General features: G+C 37.1%; 1 protein-coding gene across 10 annotated transcripts in view; it reads right to left on the reverse strand.

The window, feature by feature from the left end:
• Positions 1-17595, reverse strand: part of LOC145061082 (3-hydroxyisobutyryl-CoA hydrolase 1-like) — a 57543-nt gene that overhangs the window by 11141 nt on the left and 28807 nt on the right. For all 10 annotated transcript variants that reach the window (XM_079008457.1, XM_079008460.1, XM_079008456.1 and 7 more), the window contains 4 exons: positions 14273-14333; positions 14081-14179; positions 13902-14003; positions 13349-13390 (listed from right to left, as the gene is read on the reverse strand). In XM_079008457.1, coding sequence (XP_078864583.1) covers positions 13349-13390; positions 13902-14003; positions 14081-14179; positions 14273-14333 — 304 coding nt within the window. The remainder of the gene's footprint in view (positions 1-13348; positions 13391-13901; positions 14004-14080; positions 14180-14272; positions 14334-17595) is intronic.

The raw sequence follows: 17595 nt of genomic DNA on the forward strand, positions 1-17595 counted from the left end.
GCTGCTCTAGCGAAGCCCGGTTTTTAATAAAAACTCGCTGTAAGTGAGCTACGCCTATACTATATTTAATATAGATTTTATTTAATTATAGTAACATTATTAGGACCTTAAAATAATTATTTGGGCTATTATTATGAGTTATATTGAGTGTTATTTAACGCTTATATAATAGTAATAATAGCTAGACTATTAATTAGTCGTGGTTAACGTTAAAAACTAAACCCTAGTGGTATTGATACTAGGTTTTGTCGAGGAAAATTGTTTTGAGATAACGAAGTGCTGTCTGAGTTCGGAATCACCACCTAATCAGGTGAGTGCATAGTTACTTTCATCTTACACATAGATATGAAGTATTTTATTATAAATTTACGTGCTATGTGTGCATATTGTCTAAATACTTGTTGTCTATGCTGGTGAAAGATTTTTATACATGTTTTAAATGATGTAAACTGTATAAAGTATTTTATATCTACAAAATATGTTGGGTAAAACATGGGTAGATGAATGATGATGGATAAAAGCTGAAATAGAGGAACATTAGTAGTACGGACCTAGTGCCCTATAGGTATACATTGGCAGCAGTGGACCTAGTACCCTATAGATGAGCACTGGCAGCTGCGCCACAACCCGTAGATGATTTAGATCTACGGTAAACGTCCTAGCAGCTGCGCTCCAAGGATAGTATCGGCAGCTGCGCCTAATAGGGAGCCTTATGACCATGACAGTAGTGTTTAAAGGTCAATACCGGCAGAAGCGCCTCATAGAAAATGTCCTAATTCTGGCAGCTGAGCCTAAGTGACAATATTAGCAGCTGCGCTTGACCAATGTGTCATTGGCAACAATGGACTTCATGTTGTTTCCTTAGGATGATCCTCAGGAATGAATGAATGAGAAATAGCTGATTCTTAGGGTAGATCCTTAAGAATAAAGAAGATAATGGGGATGGGTAATTGGGTTGATTGTTTGATTGTTTAAACATAATAATTATATTATTGTGGGTTGAAAACCCTATGTACTCACCAGGTTTCCCAACCTGACCCACTCAGTTTATTTATATCACAGGTGTTGATATGAAGTGACATTACACTGAGAGATTTAAAGAGATGTAGATCACTAGTGTAAATAATTGTAAGTTCTGTTTATGCTTATGTTTATGTATTAACGATGACATCCCAAACGTTTTAAAATGAAATAAATACGTTTCTTCGAAAATGTTTTAATAACGTATTTACCATGTTTTTCTGGGAACAAATTCCGCAACATTTTTATAAAATGAAGTACTCTGATTTTTATAAAGCATAAACAACATCGGTCTTTTTTGGCCGTGAAAATGGGGATGTCACAGTTGGTATCAGAGCATTAGTTTAAGCGAACTAGGAATATGGATTTATTTCTAGACTTAAACTTAGAATGCTAAGCGATGATTGTGAGGTGTGAGCACTAGCTTATTTTAGGAATTATGCCTAAAATGCTTTTATGTGCTAAATGCTTTATGCCTTATATGATGTTATTTGTTCGGATCTATGGTCTGTTGCCGACCAGATCTGAAAACCTTATGTGTTTAGGATTCTAAGCGTTTAACTACGATATTAGAACTAGCATATAAACGTTTCGGAGTGATAGGAATGATTTAAACGTCAATCCTAAGTAAAGGTCTAGATTCACCTTATTCGGTGTATAGATCAAGATGGCAAGAACCCGTAGCGGAAACGTGAATGCAAATGGGAACCGAGATCAACCCCCAGCGATTGAGCAAATACCGGTTGTGGTAGCCGTTGTTGAGCCAATAACGATGGCAGGAGTGCAAGCGATGATCCAAGCGATGTTGGATCGTCAAATGGAGGAAACCAGACGTTTTCTCCAGCAAAATCGAGAGGAAGCAACTATTCAGATCGAATAGCCCAAGTTGAACGAAGGGCAGACTGAGGAAGGAAACTACAGTGGGATTGTTGGTCAAGTCAACCCACTAATAGTTCGACAAAACAACCAAGATGACGAAGTAGAGAGGAATGGATGCAAGTACAAGGATTTTCTAACTTGCAAGCCATCGACTTTCACTGGAAAGGAGGATCCGATCGGGGTCATGGATTGGATCTCGGAGATGGAATTAGCTTTCATGACGTGCGGTTGCAAGGGAAAACAACAGACCACGTTTGTAGTGCGTCAGTTTCGAGGAGGCGTTGTACGATGGTGGAATACCTTGGGAAAGACGCTGAGCCCCAATGAGCCCCTGCAACTGACATGGGCAGAATTTCTGGTGCATTTCAAACGTAGGTACTGCTCAGCCCAAAATCTGCTCGAGCTAGAAAACCAATTCCTTACCTTAAAGAAAGGAAGCATGTCTATTGATGAATACACCAACAACTTCACAGAGAAGATGGAGTTCGCCTTACGTCTTCTTCCGGATGAGCTGACAAAAATTGACAAGTATGCAAAAGGACTTCCATGGGAATATGCAGTGCCAGTGCGTCAGGCACCTACTTTGGAGGCAGCTATCTGGGCTGCCAAGTCTGTGGAAGATATGATTAAGGGAAGAGCTGCCAACAAGATTGAGGTTGGTGAAAAGAGGAAGTTTGAGGGGTCTGCGAAGCCCGATGAGAGAAGCAAATCAAGTACCAGGAAGTTTAGAGGAGGAGGGAGTGAAGAAAGATGGTTCGAGAAGTGCAAAAAGAAACACTCTTGAAAATGCAGTGAGGAAGTAACTTGTTTCAAGTGTGGGAAGCATGGGCATTATGCCAACGAGTGTGAATTCAATAAAAGGGTGTGTTACGAATGTAATGAGGAAGGGCACTTCAAGCAAGATTGCCCAAAGAGAGAGGGGGCTACAAAGCCAAATGTGCCGCCAAAGCCAAAGGCGAGAGCATTTCAAATGATCCTTGACGAAGCAGATGACAACGCGAGGATTCAGGAGTGACGGCTTGACATCCAAAGATTGAGTTATGAAGTAGCCATAGAATCGTATGATGTAGCCTGTTAGAGACATAGTCTAGGGTGAACTTGAACACCTATGTAATAGTTTCAAGGAATAATAAAAACCTTCGTTTTGATATCTGATGTGTTAAGCTGTTATATGATTTTCTTGTGTGGTGACTTGGAAAACTGCGGGACAATACCTGAGACGAGTATGAGTAGGTGTGAATGGTAGTAGAGGCCTATACTACCGGAAGCACAGGACTCACACTTGGATCAGGGAAAGTCACAAGGTTACCAAGAAGCTAGTAATTGATTTCGTTTTATTCAAGTGTGTTGTTACCATCGTTTCGGTAATGACTAAGAAGATTGTTGATATTCCGACCCTAGTGGTCATATCGAATCGAGTCCGACTACGATGAGTATGTTGTGTGGTTCAGAGAACCAAGTTTGATGTAGCGTCTGACTTAAACCAAACGGTTGAAATCAAAGCGATCAATAGAAGTATCGCACTTGTTGTTAAAGAAGTTGGTGGTTAGAAATGCCTAATGTTAAAGTGTGATTATATCACATTAGAACATGAAGGAACGCATAGTCTGTTTTAGAATTTAACTCTAAGAGACCTAAGTCTAAGTGTTGCAACATACGATGATAGGTCATTAGAATATGACACATCGATCTATAGTAGTAATAAAAGAACTTATCTCAAGTCCGTATCCAGCAAGGATCGAGATTGTGACTTGAAGGTCATAATTTGGAGTCTAACCTGAGGTAGAGAGCAGGTGCACGATCGAGTACTCTTACAGTCAATGAGTCTAAGAGATAGAATCGAAGGAATGTAGAAGTTATAATTATTACCTAGGATGAAGAGATGACGTATGGAGTCATTATACGACCCTGTTTCGTTGATGATTCCGGGACGTAATCATCCTAAGGAGGAGATAATTGTAACGCCCGCAAATCTGGGCTAGTCAAATTAGAGGCAATAGGGGTCGAAAACGACTTTTCGACAAAAGATTATTTAGAATAAATAATCTTAACCAAGTTGTAGAGTATGTTACAAGGTTTTCGTACATATAAAGAACGCCGAAAACCGAGTTATAACGAAGAAGTTATGACCCGTTGAAGTTTCGCGACGGAACCGGCACGATACCGGGAAACGTAAATAGTGAATTTATGATAGAGCGAGATTTAGCCTTAGCGATCTAAACGAAAGTCGTAGAATATGTTAAACTAAGAACATCAATAAAAAGAACGCCCAAATCTGACTTCGTATGAGGAAGTTATGATTTTTCTAAGATTTAGCATAGCAGTGCACAGCCCGAAATCTGAATTTTAGATCGGTCGATTTTTAGCCGACGGGATCTAAATGAAAGTTGTAGTACTCGTAAATACCAACGCGTGGATATAAAGAACGTCGATAATAGAGCTCGTATGCAAAAGTTATGGACGAAGCTTAGTCCCTACTTTTCGAGCGCGGCGAATTCGATACAGTTTCGTAAATACGAGATAGAATGAGAATTAGCCAACGAGGTCTAAATGAGAGTTGAAGATCTCGTTAATAGGAACTCAACGGTAAAAAGACAGACAAAAATGGAGCTCGTATGCGAAAGTTATGGACGAAGCTTAGTCCCTACTTTTCGAGCGCGGCGAATTCGATACAGTTTTGTAAATCCGAGATAGAATGAGAATTAGCTAACGAGGTCTAAATGAAAGTTGAAGATCTCATTAATAGGAACTCAACAGTAAAAAGACAGACAAAAACGGAGCTCGTACGCAAAAGTTACGGACGAAGCTTGGAGACTACTTTACTATACACTTCCTATAAATACAAGGGTGAACTCCTCATATTTTCTTCACACCATAAGCCTTTCTTTCTCTCTCTAACTTCTCTCTAGCCTCCCTAAACCCCTCCCAAGTCTACGGAACCTCCCTAGCACGAGAAGAAAGCCCCGGAGCGCCCGACGGCTCCGAGAAGAAAAGTTTTCGGCTTGGAAACGCTGCTCTAGCGAAGCCCGGTTTTTAATAAAAACTCGCTGTAAGTGAGCTACGCCTATACTATATTTAATATAGATTTTATTTAATTATAGTAACATTATTAGGACCTTAAAATAATTATTTGGGCTATTATTATGAGTTATATTGAGTGTTATTTAACGCTTATATAATAGTAATAATAGCTAGACTATTAATTAGTCGTGGTTAACGTTAAAAACTAAACCCTAGTGGTATTGATACTAGGTTTTGTCGAGGAAAATTGTTTTGAGATAACGAAGTGCTGTCTGAGTTCGGAATCACCACCTAATCAGGTGAGTGCATAGTTACTTTCATCTTACACATAGATATGAAGTATTTTATTATAAATTTACGTGCTATGTGTGCATATTGTCTAAATACTTGTTGTCTATGCTGGTGAAAGATTTTTATACATGTTTTAAATGATGTAAACTGTATAAAGTATTTTATATCTACAAAATATGTTGGGTAAAACATGGGTAGATGAATGATGATGGATAAAAGCTGAAATAGAGGAACATTAGTAGTACGGACCTAGTGCCCTATAGGTATACATTGGCAGCAGTGGACCTAGTACCCTATAGATGAGCACTGGCAGCTGCGCCACAACCCGTAGATGATTTAGATCTACGGTAAACGTCCTAGCAGCTGCGCTCCAAGGATAGTATCGGCAGCTGCGCCTAATAGGGAGCCTTATGACCATGACAGTAGTGTTTAAAGGTCAATACCGGCAGAAGCGCCTCATAGAAAATGTCCTAATTCTGGCAGCTGAGCCTAAGTGACAATATTAGCAGCTGCGCTTGACCAATGTGTCATTGGCAACAATGGACTTCATGTTGTTTCCTTAGGATGATCCTCAGGAATGAATGAATGAGAAATAGCTGATTCTTAGGGTAGATCCTTAAGAATAAAGAAGATAATGGGGATGGGTAATTGGGTTGATTGTTTGATTGTTTAAACATAATAATTATATTATTGTGGGTTGAAAACCCTATGTACTCACCAGGTTTCCCAACCTGACCCACTCAGTTTATTTATATCACAGGTGTTGATATGAAGTGACATTACACTGAGAGATTTAAAGAGATGTAGATCACTAGTGTAAATAATTGTAAGTTCTGTTTATGCTTATGTTTATGTATTAACGATGACATCCCAAACGTTTTAAAATGAAATAAATACGTTTCTTCGAAAATGTTTTAATAACGTATTTACCATGTTTTTCTGGGAACAAATTCCGCAACATTTTTATAAAATGAAGTACTCTGATTTTTATAAAGCATAAACAACATCGGTCTTTTTTGGCCGTGAAAATGGGGATGTCACAGTTGGTATCAGAGCATTAGTTTAAGCGAACTAGGAATATGGATTTATTTCTAGACTTAAACTTAGAATGCTAAGCGATGATTGTGAGGTGTGAGCACTAGCTTATTTTAGGAATTATGCCTAAAATGCTTTTATGTGCTAAATGCTTTATGCCTTATATGATGTTATTTGTTCGGATCTATGGTCTGTTGCCGACCAGATCTGAAAACCTTATGTGTTTAGGATTCTAAGCGTTTAACTACGATATTAGAACTAGCATATAAACGTTTCGGAGTGATAGGAATGATTTAAACGTCAATCCTAAGTAAAGGTCTAGATTCACCTTATTCGGTGTATAGATCAAGATGGCAAGAACCCGTAGCGGAAACGTGAATGCAAATGGGAACCGAGATCAACCCCCAGCGATTGAGCAAATACCGGTTGTGGTAGCCGTTGTTGAGCCAATAACGATGGCAGGAGTGCAAGCGATGATCCAAGCGATGTTGGATCGTCAAATGGAGGAAACCAGACGTTTTCTCCAGCAAAATCGAGAGGAAGCAACTATTCAGATCGAATAGCCCAAGTTGAACGAAGGGCAGACTGAGGAAGGAAACTACAGTGGGATTGTTGGTCAAGTCAACCCACTAATAGTTCGACAAAACAACCAAGATGACGAAGTAGAGAGGAATGGATGCAAGTACAAGGATTTTCTAACTTGCAAGCCATCGACTTTCACTGGAAAGGAGGATCCGATCGGGGTCATGGATTGGATCTCGGAGATGGAATTAGCTTTCATGACGTGCGGTTGCAAGGGAAAACAACAGACCACGTTTGTAGTGCGTCAGTTTCGAGGAGGCGTTGTACGATGGTGGAATACCTTGGGAAAGACGCTGAGCCCCAATGAGCCCCTGCAACTGACATGGGCAGAATTTCTGGTGCATTTCAAACGTAGGTACTGCTCAGCCCAAAATCTGCTCGAGCTAGAAAACCAATTCCTTACCTTAAAGAAAGGAAGCATGTCTATTGATGAATACACCAACAACTTCACAGAGAAGATGGAGTTCGCCTTACATCTTCTTCCGGATGAGCTGACAAAAATTGACAAGTATGCAAAAGGACTTCCATGGGAATATGCAGTGCCAGTGCGTCAGGCACCTACTTTGGAGGCAGCTATCTGGGCTGCCAAGTCTGTGGAAGATATGATTAAGGGAAGAGCTGCCAACAAGATTGAGGTTGGTGAAAAGAGGAAGTTTGAGGGGTCTGCGAAGCCCGATGAGAGAAGCAAATCAAGTACCAGGAAGTTTAGAGGAGGAGGGAGTGAAGAAAGATGGTTCGAGAAGTGCAAAAAGAAACACTCTTGAAAATGCAGTGAGGAAGTAACTTGTTTCAAGTGTGGGAAGCATGGGCATTATGCCAACGAGTGTGAATTCAATAAAAGGGTGTGTTACGAATGTAATGAGGAAGGGCACTTCAAGCAAGATTGCCCAAAGAGAGAGGGGGCTACAAAGCCAAATGTGCCGCCAAAGCCAAAGGCGAGAGCATTTCAAATGATCCTTGACGAAGCAGATGACAACGCGAGGATTCAGGAGTGACGGCTTGACATCCAAAGATTGAGTTATGAAGTAGCCATAGAATCGTATGATGTAGCCTGTTAGAGACATAGTCTAGGGTGAACTTGAACACCTATGTAATAGTTTCAAGGAATAATAAAAACCTTCGTTTTGATATCTGATGTGTTAAGCTGTTATATGATTTTCTTGTGTGGTGACTTGGAAAACTGCGGGACAATACCTGAGACGAGTATGAGTAGGTGTGAATGGTAGTAGAGGCCTATACTACCGGAAGCACAGGACTCACACTTGGATCAGGGAAAGTCACAAGGTTACCAAGAAGCTAGTAATTGATTTCGTTTTATTCAAGTGTGTTGTTACCATCGTTTCGGTAATGACTAAGAAGATTGTTGATATTCCGACCCTAGTGGTCATATCGAATCGAGTCCGACTACGATGAGTATGTTGTGTGGTTCAGAGAACCAAGTTTGATGTAGCGTCTGACTTAAACCAAACGGTTGAAATCAAAGCGATCAATAGAAGTATCGCACTTGTTGTTAAAGAAGTTGGTGGTTAGAAATGCCTAATGTTAAAGTGTGATTATATCACATTAGAACATGAAGGAACGCATAGTCTGTTTTAGAATTTAACTCTAAGAGACCTAAGTCTAAGTGTTGCAACATACGATGATAGGTCATTAGAATATGACACATCGATCTATAGTAGTAATAAAAGAACTTATCTCAAGTCCGTATCCAGCAAGGATCGAGATTGTGACTTGAAGGTCATAATTTGGAGTCTAACCTGAGGTAGAGAGCAGGTGCACGATCGAGTACTCTTACAGTCAATGAGTCTAAGAGATAGAATCGAAGGAATGTAGAAGTTATAATTATTACCTAGGATGAAGAGATGACGTATGGAGTCATTATACGACCCTGTTTCGTTGATGATTCCGGGACGTAATCATCCTAAGGAGGAGATAATTGTAACGCCCGCAAATCTGGGCTAGTCAAATTAGAGGCAATAGGGGTCGAAAACGACTTTTCGACAAAAGATTATTTAGAATAAATAATCTTAACCAAGTTGTAGAGTATGTTACAAGGTTTTCGTACATATAAAGAACGCCGAAAACCGAGTTATAACGAAGAAGTTATGACCCGTTGAAGTTTCGCGACGGAACCGGCACGATACCGGGAAACGTAAATAGTGAATTTATGATAGAGCGAGATTTAGCCTTAGCGATCTAAACGAAAGTCGTAGAATATGTTAAACTAAGAACATCAATAAAAAGAACGCCCAAATCTGACTTCGTATGAGGAAGTTATGATTTTTCTAAGATTTAGCATAGCAGTGCACAGCCCGAAATCTGAATTTTAGATCGGTCGATTTTTAGCCGACGGGATCTAAATGAAAGTTGTAGTACTCGTAAATACCAACGCGTGGATATAAAGAACGTCGATAATAGAGCTCGTATGCAAAAGTTATGGACGAAGCTTAGTCCCTACTTTTCGAGCGCGGCGAATTCGATACAGTTTCGTAAATACGAGATAGAATGAGAATTAGCCAACGAGGTCTAAATGAGAGTTGAAGATCTCGTTAATAGGAACTCAACGGTAAAAAGACAGACAAAAATGGAGCTCGTATGCGAAAGTTATAGACGAAGCTTAGTCCCTACTTTTCGAGCGTGGCGAATTCGATGCAGTTTTGTAAATCCGAGATAGAATGAGAATTAGCTAACGAGGTCTAAATGAAAGTTGAAGATCTCATTAATAGGAACTCAACAGTAAAAAGACAGACAAAAACGGAGCTCGTACGCAAAAGTTACGGACGAAGCTTGGAGACTACTTTACTATACACTTCCTATAAATACAAGGGTGAACTCCTCATATTTTCTTCACACCATAAGCCTTTCTTTCTCTCTCTAACTTCTCTCTAGCCTCCCTAAACCCCTCCCAAGTCTACGGAACCTCCCTAGCACGAGAAGAAAGCCCCGGAGCGCCCGACGGCTCCGAGAAGAAAAGTTTTCGGCTTGGAAACGCTGCTCCAGCGAAGCCCGGTTTTTAATAAAAACTCGCTGTAAGTGAGCTACGCCTATACTATATTTAATATAGATTTTATTTAATTATAGTAACATTATTAGGACCTTAAAATAATTATTTGGGCTATTATTATGAGTTATATTGAGTGTTATTTAACGCTTATATAATAGTAATAATAGCTAGACTATTAATTAGTCGTGGTTAACGTTAAAAACTAAACCCTAGTGGTATTGATACTAGGTTTTGTCGAGGAAAATTGTTTTGAGGAAAATTGTTTTGAGACAACATCGGTCTTTTTTGGCCGTGAAAATGGGGATGTCACACTAGTGGCGAATGCAAAACATTTGAATAGTGGTGGCACCAAAAAAATAATACTGACACTCATATTTCGAAGGCGTTGCACCTATAGAAAAATAAAATAAAAAAATAAAAAAAATTATATTATAGGGCTAAATCGGAGTAGTTGCACGAGACCCCTGTAACGCCCGCGTGTCTGGCTAATCATTAATATTATGATGTAATACTTAGGGTCAACAATGGTAACCTATTTTGAAGTATTGAAGAGGAATTATTTGAGTATTATGTGATTTATATTATTTGTGTGCAATATACGTGCTTATAACGATGTAATTAAATAATAGTAAATATATGCGTCAAAAATAGAACGAAAATTTAACCCAATATCTTTAAAGAAAGTTGAAGTAGTCGTAATAAGGATTTTGAGAATATAAGGACCGCTGAAATCCGACTTATAACGAAGAAGTTATGACCCGTCGAAGTTTTGCGACAAAATCGACAAGACGTTGTGTATCGTAAAAAGTGAGTTTGCGATAAAATACTTTTTAGCCTTAGTGATCTAAACAAGAGTCATAGTATACGTTAAACCGAGTGCGTGCATATAGAGAATGTCCAATCTGACTTCGTTAGAGGAAGTTATGGTTCTTCTAAGATATGGCATAGCAGTATGCAGCTTGGAAATCGAGTTTATGACAGAAGATATAAAGACAGACGGAAACGGACGTCGGATGACGAAGTTATGAATTTTTAACAGACTTTATCTGTCTAAGTCTGTTAAAATATAACTTTAAAAATAATGTCAAAATTAGCCGACGGAGTCTAAACGAAAGTTGTAGATCACGTTGCTACATACACGTGGATATAAAGAACGTAAAAAATGAAGCTCGTATGCAAAAGTTACGGAATTTAGAAGATAATTAAATTATGGGTTAAGATGTGAGGCTGACACGTGGCACAATCCCAAACCCGCCTTTCTCCCTACGACTTCGCACCAGATCTCGACACGTGGCCCGTGTACGCCTAACGTAGAGCTTGGTACGCCCATTGTACCGAGTACGCCCCGCGTTCTCCTAAGTTACGCCCCGCGTAATGCAATCCCTCAGCCTATAAATAGAGGCATAAATCACCTCATTTCCTCTCTCTCATATACGATCCTTAGCCCCTCTCATTCCCTAGTACTTCCTAAGTATTAGAGGCGAAGCCCGGAGTGCCAGAAGGCTCCGAGAAGAAGAGATTTCGGCTCAGAAGTTATGCCCTTGCAAAGCTCGGCTCCTAGCTAAAAGCCCCTTGTAAGTGAGTTATGCTTACCTTACTTTAAGTATAACTTATGTTTAAGTTCATTATCATTATTATGAACCTATAAACAAGATTTATCAATGATTCAAATTCGTTATACTGATTGATCTACTTATGGGAGAGGTGTCTAGAATGGTCACATTGGGCTTGGTTGTTGGATTTCAGAAAAGTTGTATGCCGAAATGGTCCTGCCTCCCAACTGTCCTGACTGGCTAATCCTTACTTGATAGATTATGACGTAGACCTTGAGTTAATGATAAATCTAGACTAATAATTAGTCGCAATAAATATTAGACTAAAATCTAGTAATAATGATACTAGGTTTCGTCGAAGGAAAATAAAATTATTAGAAGCGAAGTGTTGCCCGAGTTTGGAGTCATAACTTTAACAAGTGAGTGCATAGTTACTTTCATCTCACATGGATATGAAGTATTTAATATAAATTACATGTTATGTGTGCATATTGTTTGTGTTCTTGATATCTATGTTGGATGAACAAAATATATATGTTTTTTTCGATTTAAACTGTATATGTATTTTATACTTATAATTATGATAGGTAAAGATGGATAGATAATATAGATGATGAAATAAATGATGAAAGGCCTTTATGTTTAAGCTGATTCAGACATCTAGCGGAGTATAGATGACGACCACAGGATATTCTAGACAGTCCAGTGGAACGCTGGCAAACTCGCAACCTGTAGATGTTTTTGAACTACGTGTTCACCAGGTGTACTCCATCCTCCTCATGGTTTCCTTTTTGACATATATTGTTAAGGAATCCCCTAAACAGTCTTGTCCATCCCGATGATAATCCTTAGGCTAAGTCCCTTAAATTAGATGCTTTAAAGACAGAAAGTGAGGATAACGGAAACGGGTAATCGGATTGAATGATTTGATGAAATTAATGAACTTAATTATTATGGGTTGAAAATCTTATGTGTTCATCAGGCTCCCAAGTCTGACCCACTTAGTTTCTAGTATTACAGATAGTAGCAATAGAGCACATGAGTGATGATCTAATGAAAGATCAATGGATTATAGACTATTAGAATAATAGATGTTGTAAGGTATGTATTATTTCTGTTTATGCTTATGTATTGTATTGACAATGACATCATGTCATTTTTAATATAATGAGAACACATCTTTTCGGAAATGCTTTAATAATTTACTTATCATATTTTTGGGAACAAATTTTGCAACATTATTCTTAAAAATGATACTCTGATTTTTAATTAAAGCATAAACAAATCGGTCTTTTCTAAACGTAAAATTAGGAATGTCACCCCCCCCCCCCCCCCCCCCCCAAAGCACTGCATAGGTCCATCAATGCAGAGAACCATACACATATTTGTGATAAGTTCTTACACTGGCTCTATACATATAGATTTTGGTGGATGTTGGTATATTGATTAGTCGAGGATTCCTTTAACTCTCCGGTTTAAAATAAGGATCTATTTAAATCTTCAATTCAAAATAAGGTGTCTATATGTTGTGCTAGAGACATGTGTGTGGTGTCATTTGAAGGTTTGTAATAAAATTATTTTCAAAGATGTTAAAGTCCTAATGAAAATTACTAAAGAAGAGAAAATCAACATTCTTTAAATTTCTAAATAATAAGTTATCACAGGAAACTTGGTCTCCTAAGCATCTTTAAGTTTACGTTGATTTGGTTGCCCCTAATAGGTTTGGGTGTTACACATTTAGTGTTTGATCTTTCTACTTTCTTGTTAATTATCTTTCAGCTAACTTTTAGCTATTTATTTTTTGTTTATTATTATTTATTTTAATATTTTATTGTTCTCTGTTGTTTAAATAATTTCATATCTTATTTCATGTCGTGAGATATAAGATAATCTGAAGTAAAATGTTAAATGGTATAGCTAGATGAAATCAAGTTATGGAACGAAAACGAAAATATAATGTTACCTGTGGCTTCTTATCTTTATCAATTATCATTGCTCTAGGTCCCTGCATTTTAAAGTCTTGTGACTTGGGTTTTCAACAACGATAGAAATAAAAATAGGAGTAAATTACAAAAATGTCCCTATGGTTTAGGGTAATTTGTGGATTTGGTCTATAATTTATTTTTTTAACTCGGAAGATACCTATTGTTTGTTTTTGTTACGCACTTGATCTTTGTCTTACCTAAAAATATTATTTTGTACTTAATTTTTTTAACTTATTTAAATAAACATACACCCAACCTCATCTCTCTCATCTTACTTTACCTAAATCACTAATTTTTTCTATTTAAATAATAGTCTTTTTAGGTAACACAGAGACCAAACGCGTAACAAAAACAAACAGTAGCGACCTTCTGAGTTAAAAAAATAAGTTAGGAACCAAGCATACAAATTACCCCAAATCATAGGGACCATTCGTATAATTTACTCTAAAAATAGAGAAATTTTCCAAAGACACACGCCATACATGTACAAAATAGATCTTGAAACATAGAAAATGGAAAACACTAACAAACCTCGTAAAAATCATCATTCACGGTTCTTCGTAGAAGATGACTAACAACAAGATGTTCACAAGCAAGGCATTGTTCAAGTTTTTTATGTCGGCCTTCTCTAATCTACAAATAGTTAGAAATAATTAACAACGATCAAACAAATTACGATTTCTATTCGAAACATACGTTATTTTAGTTACCAGTTTTAATGCAAGTTTTAAGCATAATGGAGAAGCATATTTGATCGATTTTATAGCATCATTAATCCACTTTTCATGCTTGCATGCGGCCAAATTCTCCTACATAGATGCAAATGCAAATAATAATCTATATTGGCAAGTTAAAATTGAGATAAAACAAGATTTTAGTGAAATCGCTAGTAATAAACATACCAATGATGATAATATATTTTCTACATCCTCTCTTGAGAAACATTCATTGATCATTTCCAGCCTAGCAACGAAAATGTTGGTGTATAGCTTAATAACAATCACATCTTTTATGCAATATATATATATATATATATATATATATATATATATATATATATATATATATATATATATATATATATAGAGAGAGAGAGAGAGAGAGAGAGAGAGAGTTAGGTTCAAATATTTCTAGTATCTATTTTTTGCATATAGGATTGATTTTGGATCAATCATTTTAGTTATTTTAAAAAAGTAATTAATGCATATTAAATGCTGAAAATTTAATTAATACTCGTTATATATTTAACATGTAATATGCACTAATTACATTCTAAACATAAATAAAATGATTGGTCCAGAATCGATCATATATACACACACAAGATAGCTAGAACATAATAATCTAACTCTATATCAATGTTTTAAAAACCGGTTTTTTAGTTGAACCGGTATGGTGACCGGTTCCCGGTTCAACCGGTTTAACCGGTTTGACCGCCGGGTGAACCGGATTCTATATTTTTCAGATTTTTTTTCTATTTTCCTACACATACATACATATATAAATTATGAATTTGATTTTAAAAGTTCAAACATTAAATATACATATAAAAATAATTTGTAGATAAATTTAAATATATTAAAATAACATATAACCATAAGTTTTAGTGTTTTACATCAATCCATATACGTCAAAATGAAAATAAAATATAATACCGAAACAAAAGAGAGTTTTAGATGAATACAAACACATCAAAAAAATTTATAAAATTTACCATATGTTTTTATTTAGAAAAAACTAAATAGATTTGAAAAAAATAACCAAAGTTTATTATATAAATGGTTATTTTTTATGTGGTTTTATTAGGTTTAACCGGTTCAACCAGTTTATTTTGACCGGTTCAACCGGGTTTTTCTAAAAACCGGCCGGTTCAATCCGGTTCAGAAATAAATATAAAACCGGTGATAGTTGAATCGCTTCCTCTCCCAGTTCCCGGTCCAACCGGTTCGACCGGCCGGTTCAAACCGGTTTTTAAAACATTGCTCTGTATAGAGTTAAGTTCAAATGTCTCTAGTGTATGTGCGTGTGTGTGTGTGTGTGTATATATATATATATATATATATATATATATATATATATATATATATATATATATATACACTAGATGTGTGTGCATGCAAAATGACGGCGATAAATAACTCTTTTACCAAATAGTTTTCTTACAGGGAAATAAATATTGGATTTAATTATTAGTTATTATGTAAACAAAATTAGCACTTTTAAATAAAAATATTTATGTTTAGACCTTATGTTTATATTGCATGTTTATATATTTAATGTAAATTAATTAATATTGTTGTCTAGTTTAAGAAATTTAAATTAATTTATATAGATGAATTTAATACTTTAAAATTATCATTTTGCTTCAAATTAAATTTCTTCATAACCTTCCTTAATTCAAGTCATCAAACTTTTGGCAAGTATTAATGATAATAATGCATAATTGATTTGTATAAAAAGTTTGTAATTTATACCTCTTAAAATTCAAGATATGACTTATATGCTTTATAATATAGTCTAATATATATATATATATATATATATATATATATATATATATATATATATATATTAAAGAGTGGCTTGGTGAGCATGCCAGCTAATTGATCGTGAGAGTTGATGTGAAGTACCCGTAGTAGACCATTAGAACTTTGCTCTCGGACAAATTGGTAATCAAGAGCCACATGTTTCATGCGTGTGTGGTAGATAGGATTTGCATAAAGGTATGTAGCACCAGTGTTATCACAGAACAAGGTAGGTGTTTGTGTGATGGGTATGCTGAGTTCGGTCAACAGGTTCTTGAGCCAAATAAGTTCAGTCGAGGCATTCGCTGACGCCTTATATTATGCCTCAGTTGATGAACGAGATACCGACTTTTTCCCTATATACCTCCATGAAATAATGTTTGTGCCAAGGTATGTGAGATAAGTTGTAGTTGACCGGCCTGCACTGTGAACACCACCCCAATCAGAGTCGAAGAAGGCCGAGAGTGTGAGAGGAGAATTTCGATTGAGAAAGATACCCTGATGGATGGTTCCTTTAAGGTAATGAAGAACACTTTTGAAAACTTGCCAGTGAGTTTGACGGGGAGCATGCATGAATTGATAAAGTTTGTTGATGGCAAAGGAAATGTCAGGACGTGTAAATGCCAGGTATTGGAGGGAACCTACAATCTTGCGATAGGGGGTAACATCAATTGTTAGAGAACTATCGGTGACATTCAAAGTTTCAGTGGTGCTAAGAGGAGTCATGGCATCTTTGGCACCATCTATGTGGAATTAGGAAAGAACATCGTGAATATCTCAGTGTTGAGAGAGAAAGATACCGGTTGGTGTGTGGATTACTTCGATTCCAAGAAAATGGTTAAGTATGTTAAGATCTTTTAGGGAGAATTTTGTGCTTAAGGAAGAGATGAAGTGGTTTAGGAATTTGGAATCATTGCATGTGAGAACAATGTCATTTACATAAACCAAAAAGTAACAAGTGACATTGTCATGGTTGTAAATGAAGAGGGATGCATCAACTAAGGATTTTTTGAAACCGAATTAAAGGAGGAAGGTAGTAAGCTCAATGTACCAAGCTCTTGGAGCTTGTTTGAGCCCATAGATGAATTTCTTTAGTTTGCAGAGATGGTTAGGATATTGAAGGTGAAAGTACCCTGGCGGTTAACTCATGAAGACTTGTTCATGAAGGGTGCCTTGGAGAAAGGCATTATTGACGTCAAGTTGAGATAGTAGCTAATTTCTTGACAAGGTAATGGAGAGAATGGTGCGTATTGTGACAGGTTTGGTGACAGGGCTGAAGGTATCAAAATAATCTTTCCCGTATTGTTGAAGAAAGCCTTTTGGCGACTAGGTGAGCCTTGTATTTTTCAACAGAGATGTCAGGGTGATGCTTAATCCGATAGACCCACTTACAATCAATAGGTTTGTGAGAGGATGGGGGTACAAGATCCAAAGTTTGATTTTTTATAAGAGCGTTAAACTCATAATCCATGGCACTATGCCATTTCGGATATTTAGAAGCTTGAGTGTGGGTTGATGGTTCTAGTGTGGGAGGAATAGGGTGAAGGGTGGTAGAGTTAATAAGGTTGGGATTATAGTACTTTGGATTGCATTTGCGTGTCCGAGGAGGAGGGATGGTGTGGATTGGTTTTGAGAGGGGGGAGAAGGCATAGTGGTGTCAGGGGAGGCTGGTGGCGAAGGTGATGAAAAGGAAGGAAGAG

Source organism: Lactuca serriola, chromosome 7 (genome assembly GCF_051521515.1).
Source record: "Lactuca serriola cultivar US96UC23 chromosome 7, Lser_US96UC23_V15, whole genome shotgun sequence".
Taxonomy (NCBI): Eukaryota; Viridiplantae; Streptophyta; class Magnoliopsida; order Asterales; family Asteraceae; genus Lactuca; species Lactuca serriola.